The sequence below is a fragment of the Galleria mellonella genome, unplaced genomic scaffold, assembly GCF_026898425.1.
Source record: "Galleria mellonella isolate WM207_F2 unplaced genomic scaffold, CSIRO_AGI_GalMel_v1 utg117, whole genome shotgun sequence".
NCBI classification, from domain to species: Eukaryota; Metazoa; Arthropoda; class Insecta; order Lepidoptera; family Pyralidae; genus Galleria; species Galleria mellonella.
Genome location: NW_026441980.1, coordinates 1,143,737 through 1,156,373, shown reverse-complemented (window position 1 = coordinate 1,156,373; position 12,637 = coordinate 1,143,737). Strand labels below are relative to the sequence as shown.

Here is a 12,637-nt window from a genome sequence, read left to right as displayed (position 1 = left end):
ATTTGAAAACTGTATAATTAACTATTATTATTGACTAATGATCCGGTCTGGCTCCGCACGAGTAGATAGAAATTTCCAAAATAATGTTTAGTCGATGTTATTCCTTAATATATTTCTATAGGAGAGGAGGAAGAGTTTTTAAAATCAATTGAGTATTTTTTTTTTAGTTTATTCATTAAAACCAAACAATGTAATATTTTCTCTTACAATATTAGTTTTAATAAGTACGAGTTAAAATAACAAAATAAATGGTAGATGTAGACAGATGATTACATAATTTCGATTTAATACTAATAATATAAAGTTTACCAACCGATTTTGATGACTGCTTTTGCTATCTAACATGTTAGTCTCGTATTAATTTTATAACAATTGAAGCAGACTTTTTTTACGCAGAAAGTTTAAATTTACATGTGAAAATGGAAAGTCTACTTAAGTTTTCTTCTTCACATGCAAGTGCTGACAAAAAGGTAGGTAAATTGAAATATTTTAAATCTAACGTGTCTATGAAATTATGATGTCTATTCGATTGGTTTATTTAACTTAAAATAAGAGTAGTGACTAGTCTATATTGGTTTTGTCACGATTAAATTTGTTATTTTACTGAGCAAATTATATCTGGAGATTATTTATTTATTCGTTCATTATCGACTTAATTACAAAAAAATGTTTAGTAAAAATTTACGGCTATAAATGAATGTCAAATAGCATCCCCTCCCAGTCAATTTTCGTAAGAACATAAATGTAACTATGCGGTGAAAAATAGATAGATAGATAGATATTTCGTTTATTTGTTTGTTACTAATCACACACAATACAGGGGGGAAAGGGATTGTTAGTAATGGGTCAAATAGCCCCATTCTTAGCAATATATCCTGTCAGGTCGACCTCCACGTGGTTCCCCCTGGAAACCATCGTGAACAATTCTTGTTGAATTCGTCACGATGGGCTAACTGACCTGCTTCATCCTCACCTATCATCCTTCACTGGTGCCCCGCCGGTGTATACCGATAGCGCGGGTGGGGTTACCATTCCATTATCTCCCATTAAAAATACATAATACAACATAAGATTTATAAAATTGTGTTATTAAGTGTGATTTGCAGCAATACAAAAAGGTCGAAGCTCAGCGTGGAACATTGTTCAAGGAATAATAAAAAAAATTGTGAGTAAATAGTTACAGAGGTATTTATATATCATACAATTACATTTAAACAAATATATTACATAAATATTACTTACATATATAAATATATATCATAAAAATATACATGTAATATATAAACATACATATATACAAGACAATACATTGTAATACTAATAAAGTAACTATAGTGGTCAAAGGTGATAACGATGATGATGAAGCACTCCCACAACTCATTCAAAAGGAACTCATAGATTTTTTATAAACAAATTTAGTAAATATTCGTCATAATAAATTAAATTATTGTTATAACAGTGTAAAATATAAAATTCGCAACATACGCAAACTTTCATGACAGTGTAAGTGGTTCTTAAAAAGGTTCTATTTGGTGCCAGTGGCCAGTTATATTTGCATAAGTATTACGAACATTCCTAGACAGTATTGTGAGGTAATTTTGCACAGGAAAATATCGTTTGCTCTATGTTACAACGCAACAAAACACAATGTAAACGGATACGTACAGACTGTGGTCTCTTTTGTGTTTTGAGAGATATTTTTCCTTTACATATACTTACTTCTTTCAATAATTTCTTCCTAGTATATACATATGCTGTAAAAAAATTTAGATAAACCAATAGACAATGAAAATTGTGAAATAGATGTTTTATACGTGAAATTCATTTGTTAATACATTCCTTAGTACTTGTACGCTTTATCCTTGGAAAATGTAAATATATACATTTTTTTTTATACAACTTAGAATGGCAAACAAGCTGACGGCCCACCTGATGGAAAGCGGTAACCGTCGCCTATAGACATGAGCAGTACCATGGACATAACAGAGTATACTGTATCGCCCATGGCTGTGTTTCGGTTTGAGTTTACAGGATACAGAGGTATAGCATAGGGGTAAATTGACGTTTTTCGGGTCATTATAAAATTACAATAGGCAAATCTGAAGTCTGACGCACATTGTCTTCTGAACAAAATATCTGCCAATCAAAATTTCATAACTGACGAGATGCCGCTACCTGTCTTGCGCCATTTACCACTGGTGTACACTCACGCGCAGTACAATCACAATATCTAGTGTTTTTTACAATAGAAATTATAAAAAACACTAGAATTTATTATTATTATTGGGGTTCTTCAAAAGGGGGTAAGGAGTACTGCAGGTGGTATTGCAGGTGATCATGGGCATACTGTTTCGCCCCTGATACCCCCCTTCCGTTGCCATTTCTGAGGACTCAGGTGTTATTCCTCTGTACCCAGTAAATTAACGCCACATCCCACCCTTCAAACCGAAACACAGCCATGCAAACACAACTGCTTCACGGTTGAAACACGAATGGGATAGAGGTACCCAAGCAATCGACTTTACGACGTTCATCACTTTTCGACGTAAATCTGAGGCCTGAGGAATGGCAACACTTAGGGGCTATCATGGGCGAGACAGTATACTCTGTTATGTCCATGGTGCTGCTCATGTCTATAGGCGACGGTTACCACTTTCCATCAGGTGGGCCGTCAGCTTGTTTGCCATTCTAAGTTGTATAAAAAAAAAACAGTTAACGCTGGCATATTTTAGTGACATATACAAGTTATATTCAAAGACTATTAATTCTGTATCAAAGCTCCAATGTTGTATATGTAAGAACTAAGTTGTACATGGTACTTAATTACTATATCCTGCATTTATCAAGTTTTTATGGTAAAGCAATTAGAATTGCGCATTTTATTAGTTTCTATACGAGATTCAACATTTAAGCCCGTCACATAAACGAATCTGTATTTTTGACAAATAGAATATTTTTATAATAAAGAATAAAGGACGTATAGAGATAATTTTACGCGCCTACACCTTTAATTCACTACACCTTCATAAAATTAAATTTGGTAACGATAATAAAACATTCAAATCGGTTTAAAGTTTACGTATACGTAAGTCTCTGTGTCTTAAAATGTCTCATAGATGTTTCAAAATATTGATAAACCTTCTTCTTAATTTATATTAAAAAAAAAAGCAACAACTTCGTATTTGCTCGTGTTTCTCAGCTGAAATTGCCTTACGAACTGTGCGGTAATTGTATAGAAAAATGCTTATTATAAAGTTTATGTACATACTAATAATAGATAAAAATATGACAGAGGCATCTAAGCAAATGTACAAAGACGAGTTTAACTCAAATTTAGATAATATATATAGAAAAAAAATGTTGCCAATTTACAAGTATATTTTGTTCTTAGTCCTAGTAAAAGATTTGCTTCGTTTCTTTATTTGCGAATGTATCTAACATTATAAAATATGTCCAGTATTTATATTTTGAAGCAAAATAGTAATTGAAATCCATTATAATAATAGTTAGAAGCACTAGAAGCATCATATTCAGACATTAAAAATATAATTTCAGACAAACATGATAAAAGAAATTTAGTCTTTTTGTTTTTCCATTACGCCTTTACCAGATACTCCATTCTAAGGTTGCCTGGGAGAGATAACTATTTAGCGGTAAGGCCGCCCATTGTTGCCTCTTAGCGATAAGGCCGCCCATTGTTGCCTTTTAGCGATAAGGCCGCCCATTGTTGCCTCTTTTTCTTGTTTTTATGTAATTAAGTATTAATTATGTTTATGTATATATTGTTAAGCTTTATAATCTGTATCATTCTTTGAATAAAACAGTAAAAAGTTTTCATTCACTCATTTATTCGTGACAAAAGAAATTTTAAATGAATAACTAAACACTAAATATTACAAAGTTTTATTAAAGTTACAAAATAATTTTGTAATAATATTAATATAAATTTTAAAGATTTATAATCATAATTCATGATTACCAAAACTTGTTTTTATTGGTTTCGATTTTCAATAGAACCGTGCAAATATCAAAGGCGAATGCCATCGATTGCTCCATATTTCTTTGACATCGCGTGTTACAATAATATTTGGCAAGTGTTATATTTAAATTGCTAATAAATATACATATATGTGGTCGTGTGGTCCCGGCGTAGAATATCCCACCCCTTCCTTCCTGTGGGTGTCGTAAGAGGCAACTAAGGGAAGGCGAGGGGTGGGCGGCAGCGTCCATCTTAATATATCTCTAAAGCCTAACTGCGGTTACCAATCCGCCTGCCAAGGGTGGCAACTACTGGAAAAACCCCCCAAGGGGGAGGCTTATGTTCAGCAGTGAACAGGCTGATATAATGATCAAAATTATCAATGATAAAAATCAGGTTATGGAATGAGCTCCCTGCCGAGGTTTTCCCAATAGACTACAGCATGGGATTCTTCAAAAGGGGGGTAAAGAGGTTTCTTCAAAGTCGGCAACGCGCGCATAATACCTCTGGTATTGCAGGCGTTCATAGGCTACGGTAACCGCTTACCATCAGGTGGGCCGTATGCTTGTTTGCCACCTCAGTGGTATAAAAAAAATATTTGCCCATTTACAGTGTTTGTAGGAATCAAATAACCACCAGTTTATATTTATTCGCAGCGACTTGTTGTTTTGACATAATGAGGCATGATAACTATCGTAGATTAATCTTGAGGTTAACAAGGAATGCCTCTTTTATTTTTAGCCCGCGAGGAGTTGACTTCAGGCTACGGATGAGAACTGTGTCAATGTCACACTAACTTCCTAAGTTTTGTTATGGACGTGTGACAATAATACAATGACATGACATGCCCAATTCGTGGCAATGCAATATTACCAAATTTGTCTCAAATCGAATGTGTTCTTGCAATTGATTGTATCATTTCAAATGCACGCTTACATCATTTAAAATTGTCATCAGCAGTATCAGAGGGCATCAGAGAGCTGTAACGAAGTCCTAGAAACAATTGATACCAGAGTTCGTCACTCTTACACGATATATATAAGCAAGAATGAATGGAGATGTCGGTAGGGGGCGTACTGAAGAAGAGCCAAATTAAAAGTACCCGTAAGCGGCGAGCGTGTATGAAAGGATTAATGAATGCGCAAGAAGCGAAAGAGGTTTGTTTGAATCGAACATGATATATATATATATATATATATATATATATATATATATATATATATATATATATATATATATATATATATATATATATACATCTACGATATAAGCTGAAATGAACAGCAGTTTATATAATTATTGCATTAAAGTTATAAATAAATATTTGTTATTTTAAATTCATTCTTGATTTATATAATAATCCAGGAGTATTATAATATACAATAAAACAAAATATTATATTTTTTTATACAACTTAGAATGACAAACAAGCTGACGGCCCACCTGATGGAAAGTGGTAACCGTCGCCTATAGACATGAGCAGTACCATGGACATAACAGAGTATACTGTTTCGCCCATGATACCCCCTATGCGTTACCACTCCTGAGGACTTAGGTGTTATTCCTCGTATGTACCCGGTAAATTTACTGTCATATCCCATCCTTCAAACTGAAACACAGCCATGCAAACACAACTGCTTTACAATTTAAACATGAATGGGACAGAGGTACTCAAGCAAACGACTTTTGTACAAAGTCTCCCTCTGTTATAATAATTAGTATTCCATTTAGACCACTGAAAACACGAATGATCCTCCGTTCACACAGTCATTTGAACTTGGGTACCAAAAGGTCAATAATCTCAAACAGTGTAATGTTATATTATATAAAATATTTTTACATTGTATACTGATATATTGTTAAATGTTGAAACATCATGTTTTAACATAAATACGCATGTTAAACATATTATTTCAAAGCTAAATGTAAAGATTGCGAAATCAATGAAATAATCATGGTAACGATCATGACTCGAAAGTAATCAATAAGATTACATCGATATATAAAAAAAATATATATATATATAAAATAGGAAACGATGTTCAAGATATAATAAATAATATGAATTGAGAATTATTAATTGCTTAAGACATACATTGTATTAAATAATTTTCAACATTTAATGCAATATTTTGCCATGTTTTTGCAATGTTTTGCAAAACCCAAAAGGAGGCCTGTGTCCAAGGGTGGACGGTTAATGGCTGATAGGATGATAAGGAATGCAAGTTTTTTTTTACCAAAGGGAGACTTTGTAAAAGTCGATTGCTTGGGTACCTCTGTCCCATTCGGGTTTCTACTGTGAAGCAGTTGTGTTTGCATGGCTGTGTTTCGGTTTGAAGGGTGGGATATGGCGTGAATTTACTGGGTGCAGAGGAATAACACTTGAGTCCTCAGGAATAGCAACGCATGGGGGGTATTAGGGCGAAACATGGTACTGCTCATGTCGATAGGTGACGGTTACTACTTACTATCAGGTGGGCCGGCAGCTTGATTGCCATTTTAAGTTGCATAATTTTTTTTTATATTAACATGACTGCATAAACGACAAAAACTAAGCCTCTCATATTAAAAAGGTACATCCATCTATTCAGTTATTTGTTTATTTATATGCTTTTGTGCATTACACTTTTAATATGGACATTAAAAGTGAATGATATTTTAATAAGTTACTATGAGAACGTCAAATCTTTCTTTGCTTTTCGACATATGTCGAACACTCACTTAAAAGGATGCAAGTGGTTTAGATTCCATTCGTATACATTTTTTTTTAATTTATATTAAAATTGTTAAAAGTTTAATAAACTAACTGTACGAATAAATTCACAACAAACAAACAAGTGCAGATCTGCAGTAACCGGTCAACTGCCTAACCTTTCCGCGGCCTTCGGTTGCAACATGCCCGCGCATCTCTTAGCCTCATTCAATCACAGTAATATACGATTTTGTCAGCTACATATATATTTAACTCTAATTGCTATATTTTTTGATGATTTTTTAACGAGATACTTATGATTCGATAACGATATTGATTATGTTGATTATCGTACCTTGAAATTCAATTACAGTGACTTTAAATGGGTTTAATGATTGAAAACAAATTGTTTTTACCATAGACAAGAAAGAAATTAATTAATATAATGTAAACTTTTTCTTTTAAATAATACGTACAGTTGGCAGAAGAATTTCAAAGATTTTATTATATTTGGAGCTTAGAATGTTTAGATTTTCTGCCTGATTGTGGCTAAAAATCTATTAATATTTTATAAATAAGAATAATTATTATTGTAATATATCTTTAATAATAATAGTATATATATATATATTCTTTATTGCACTTAAATTACATTGTTAATGCATTTATAAATATTGTGAGCAAGGGTGGACTTATCTCTGACAGAGATCTCTTCCAGTCAACCCAATGCAGTTAGAAAACATGTTGTAGTAAATATTAAATTTGCTTTAAACATGGTATACAGTGATGTTATAATTATATTTAAAAGTGCACATGTCCTGCTAAAGTCATATAGCATGCAAATTAAGTTTCCTATTATAAATCATTATTAGATATACAAAATTTTTTGTTAATACTAATTGTCAAAAACGTCTACCAAGGAAATCTTTTATGTCATAAAAATTCTGTTCCTTTAACTAGTTATATAATCTTTTCCCAAATAAAGTGACATTCAAATCTTTAAATCTATTTGGAATTTTATTATATATATGAACGCACATAGTAAGGCAGTTTCTTTTGTATTTGTTTGATCTTGGTATTTCTGTCAGTACAAGTCTGTCCGGATCTCTTTTTAAGTTCATATCATTTGTTTTTTTTGATAATAGGTAAAATTGAAGAATTCTTATTATTTATTAATGATTTTATGAATATGAAATTGTAATCCACGGTTTTGTTCGCCTAATAATTAGGATAATTCCATTTATATGTATTAATCTACTAGTAGGTACTATCTGGGTAAAAAATTTCATTCATATCTATACAGCCGATTGAGCATTATCGAGAAACGAGCTTTCGAACTTTTTTTTTTAATTTTCGCTTTATAATTAATGTAAATATATATATATATATATATATATTTTACATTAATATAATTAGTCTGTCTAGATCTAGATATTATAAAAAAAATCAGCTCACCATGTTTCCTCGGGCTGTTCTATCACATACACTGCATGTTCACTACACTAGACGCGGCTACTTCTGCGCGCGTGTCAATACGTATTGACCTGCGCGTGCGCATCTCGCATACAATATATAGCTTCGTACGCTATAGTTTTAGGCTTAAAGTTTTGTGCATCCTGAAAGTTTCACAAGGTCATAACAATAAAATTAAGAGATTTTCGATATTAAATATCTTATAAAATGCATATTTTTGAGAAAATTATTTATAATTATAATCATTTTACTAACAATGAAGTCATTATCATTGTGATGGCAGTCAACTGTACATTCTCGAATATAGGTTCCCCATCCCCCAAAAAAAATCCCATAAAATATTATGGGTTTTTTTTAATGAATGAAAATGGAATGGTAACCCCGCCTGCGCTAACGGGATACGCTGGCGTGGCACCAGTGAAGGGTGATCGATGAGATTGAAAACAGGCCAGTTCGCCCATCATGATGAATTCATCTGGAATTAATCATGATAGTTTCCAGGGGGAACCGCGAGGAGGTCGACCTGGTTGGGTATATTGCCAGCAATGGGATTCTTAGTCTCCATTACTAACAATCCCTTTCCCCATTATTTTATGGGTTTAACTAGTAATCGACTACTGTTGAACATAATCCTGCTACATAAAATACCAAAAGGAATGATCGAAAGTCACCCGCATTCATAGACACATATGCAGTCGTAGCTAGCTCCATCTAGCGGAGGGTCGCCAGTTTAGAACCTTTTTCTTCTTTTATATCGATTTTTGCTTCTTCCCATTGTTATTAATTAATCGGCCTATTGTAATTGTCTATGTATATAATAATACAGTATCTTATATAACCCTTACCAATATTCTAAGTTTTATTTTTATACAACTTAGAATGGCAAACAAGCTGACGGCCCATCTGATGGAAAGTGGTAACCGTCGCCAATAGACATGAGCAGTACCATGGACATAACAGAGTATACTATTTCGCCCATGATACCCCCCCCCCCATGCGTTGCCATTCCTGAGGACTCAGGTGTTATTCCTCTGTACCCTGTAACTTCACGTCATATCCCATCCTTCAAACCGAAACACAGCCATGCAACAATTGCTTTACAGTTGAAACACGAATGGGACGGAGGTATCCAAGCAAACGACTTATGTACAAAGTGTCTCTCAGGTAAAGTATGGAAGTGTCTTTGTTTGTTTTTTTTTTTTTATATTTTGGCGCCTTAACGATTCAACCAATTGTCAGGAAATTTGGTATACACGTAGTATTTTAGTTAAGGAATAATATATATTACTTTATATTACAGTTAAATAGTGTATCCGGCTAGAAACTAGTTATATATAATTACAAAATATCCTTTTATTAAGATTTATTTATTTAATTAAGATACAACAATATCTCTAAAAGTCCATCCACCATAGGGAGACTTTGTACAAAAGTCGTTTTCTTGGGCACTTCTGTCCCATTCGTGATTCTACCGTGAAGCAGTTGTGTTTGCATAGCTATATTTCAGTTTGAAGCCAACTCAAACCTCAAATGCATTATAGGGAGTTTTTTTTTTAATGGAATAGTAACCCCACCCGCGCTATCGGTATACACCGGCGGGGCATCAGTGAAGGATGATAGGTGAGGATGAAGTAGGTCGGTTAGTCCACCGTGACGAATTCAACAAGAATTGTTCACGATGGTTTCCAGGGGGAACCACGTGGAGCTCGACCTAATAAGGCATACTGCTAACAATGGGGCTTTCAAACTCCATTGCTAACAATCCTTTTCCCCCCTAACATTATAGGGAGTCGGTGGATGCATGTGAGTCGAGACCATTGCTAATGGCAGTCTGGGGGTAGGCTTATGTTTAGCGATGAACAGATAACGACTGATAAGATTATGACGATGTCTAAAATATGTCGATTATTAAACCGAAGTTATTCATTCACTTACTTTATAACAAAACTCTCGGAAGATTAAATATTACAAGTATATTAGAATACGACAACATAACCTTCAAGAAAAGAGCATATTCCTTTTTAAAAGGCCGGCAGCACACCTGCAATGCCGTAGGTGTTGTGGGTGATCATGGGCGGCGGTAGTCACTTACCATCAGGTGAGCCGCATGCTCGTTTGCCCCCTGTGTTGTAAAAAAAAAAATATGAAATCCGCAAAAGAATCAAAGTAACCGAAATAGCCCGAAGGATACGTAATCTGAAGTGGCAATGGGCTGGTCAAATAGCTCGAAAACTGACAACCGATATGGAAGAAAGGCTCTAGAGTGACGACCCCATACGCGTAAACGCAATGTAGGATGAATACCCACTAAATGTAGTGGTGAACTGAAATCCATTGCAGGGAGGTAGGGTACAGGTGGCTCAGGACCGTTCCTTATGGCAGTGTATAGGGGAGGCTACCAGAGGGAGACTTTGTACAAAAGTCGATTACTTGAGTACCTCTGTCCCATTCGTGTTTCAACCGTGAAGCAGTTGTGTTTGCATGGCTGTGTTTCGGTTTGAAGGGTGGGATATGGCGTGAATTTACTGGATACAGAGGAATAACACCTGAGTCCTCAGGAATGGCAACGCATGGGGGGTATCATGGGCGAAACAGTATACTCTGTTATGTCCGTGGTACTGCTCATGTCTATAGGCGACGGTTACCACTTTCCATCAGGTGGGCCGTCAGCTTGTTGGCCATTCTAAGTTGTATAAAAAAAAGGCTTATGTCCAGCAGTGGACGGATAATGGCTGAAATGATGGTGATGTTATTAGAATACAGTTGAATTGAGACGAGTCTACTGTTTCACTAATTAATTTGACTTGTTAACAGCAATAGTCTATAGTTAAATAAACGATCAAGAAGATTGTCCAAAACCTGCTTTCTAAATTTATGTAAAAATCCGGACATACTACAGACGGTTTTGGTTTTTAATCCAACGTGACTCATATCATTTGTTCTCTATGGTATATTTCATATTTTTTTTCTTCTCTATAAAGGCCAAGGACATGCGAGTGGATCGTTAAACGAATTTAAAAATACAAGTAAATTTGTTAGATTAGTTTTTAACGATCTGCGGTTGCCATATTTATTATCATATAAGCTATGTGGCTTCCATAATTTCAGCGCAAAAGAACCAAAGTCGTCATCCTAGCCCGAAGGATAAGCAAGCTGAAGCGGCAATGGGTTGGACACATAGCTCGAAGAACCAATAACCGATGGGAAAGAAAATTTCTTGTGTGGCGACCCCGTATGGGCAAACTTATTATAGAACGATCCCTCACTTGATGGAGGGACGACCTCAAATGCATAATGTATAATATTAGTAGTTTCAGGTAAGTTAGCACCGTTCTTTATGACAGTCTACGAGAGAGAACTATGTTCACCAGTGGATAGGTAATAGCTGAGATGATAATGGTAGTCACAAACAAAATTGGGCAGATTTAGAATTATTTATTTTGGAAGTCACTTAAAAAGCAAATAAATTACATTTTACGATTATTAAGTCCACTTGTACGGTTTGAAAATACAAGGTCTGAAAGCATTTTTGTTACATACCACCAAATTAACTATTAAGGAAATATCTGATAAAATAAAAACGAGCAGCTAGATAAATAAGTAATATAAATATTCATGAATTATATATACTATTATGACATAGATGGTGTATACGTTTAAATTAATTGATAGTATTGCGAAATAATGTAAAATATCCGACATAAAACACTTTAACCTTTTACACTTTTATAATTTTTCATTCTACAAAGCTAGGGTCAAGTTCTTGTATATTTTATGGTTTTATGAATAATTGGTGTATTATTAATGTTCTATATATACGCTGATAGCATCAATTAATTTAAATAATAATAATAAATAATTTTTATTCAAATAAATTTAATATAAATCATATTTGAATATTCATTTTTTTATAAATCTACCGCCTAGTTTGAAATACAATTTTAGCTGAGGAGAACGGGCAAGAAACATAGCTGTTGTTTTTTTTTCAAATAACAGTTAAGTGTACAACAAAAAAAAAAATATGGCTATCACAAATTTCGTATTGATAAAAGAAAGAAAAAAAGCTAGAATGCTACAATCATTTACATTATTCTTCATCATTCATCAATCATTAATTATTGATTCATCAGTTCTATTCTAATTGTAGTTTTGTTTGTTTACATTATTTATGCGTTTAACCTTTAAAATATTGGATGTGAAATAACAGCAATAAACTGCTCTTTAATTTGTAACAATATCTATTACCATAAAAACATAAATCTGAAAGTTTGCAAGTTTGCAAATGTGTTTATTACTCAATTATGCTAAAACGGTTCGATAGATTTATATATATATAGATTTTTTGTTACAAAGATATACATAATTTTGTATAAAAGTCGTCTATGTTTCACATGCAAAGTATTTGTTTATTTTTTTTTTACAACACAGGGGGCAAACGAGCATGCGGGTCACCTGACGGTAAGTGACTACCGCCGCCAATGATCACCCACAAC

The 12,637-nt window shown here is 33.7% G+C and overlaps 1 protein-coding gene across 1 annotated transcript in view; it reads right to left on the bottom strand.

Moving 5' to 3' along the window:
* Positions 1 to 8,210, bottom strand: part of LOC113509566 (basic proline-rich protein) — a 44,825-nt gene extending 36,615 nt beyond the window's left edge. Inside the window, exon 1 of the mRNA XM_052897396.1 lies at positions 8,127 to 8,210. Within this exon, the coding sequence (XP_052753356.1) occupies positions 8,127 to 8,129 (3 nt within the window). The 5' untranslated portion in view covers positions 8,130 to 8,210. The remainder of the gene's footprint in view (positions 1 to 8,126) is intronic.
* Positions 8,211 to 12,637: the final 4,427 nt, after the last annotated feature.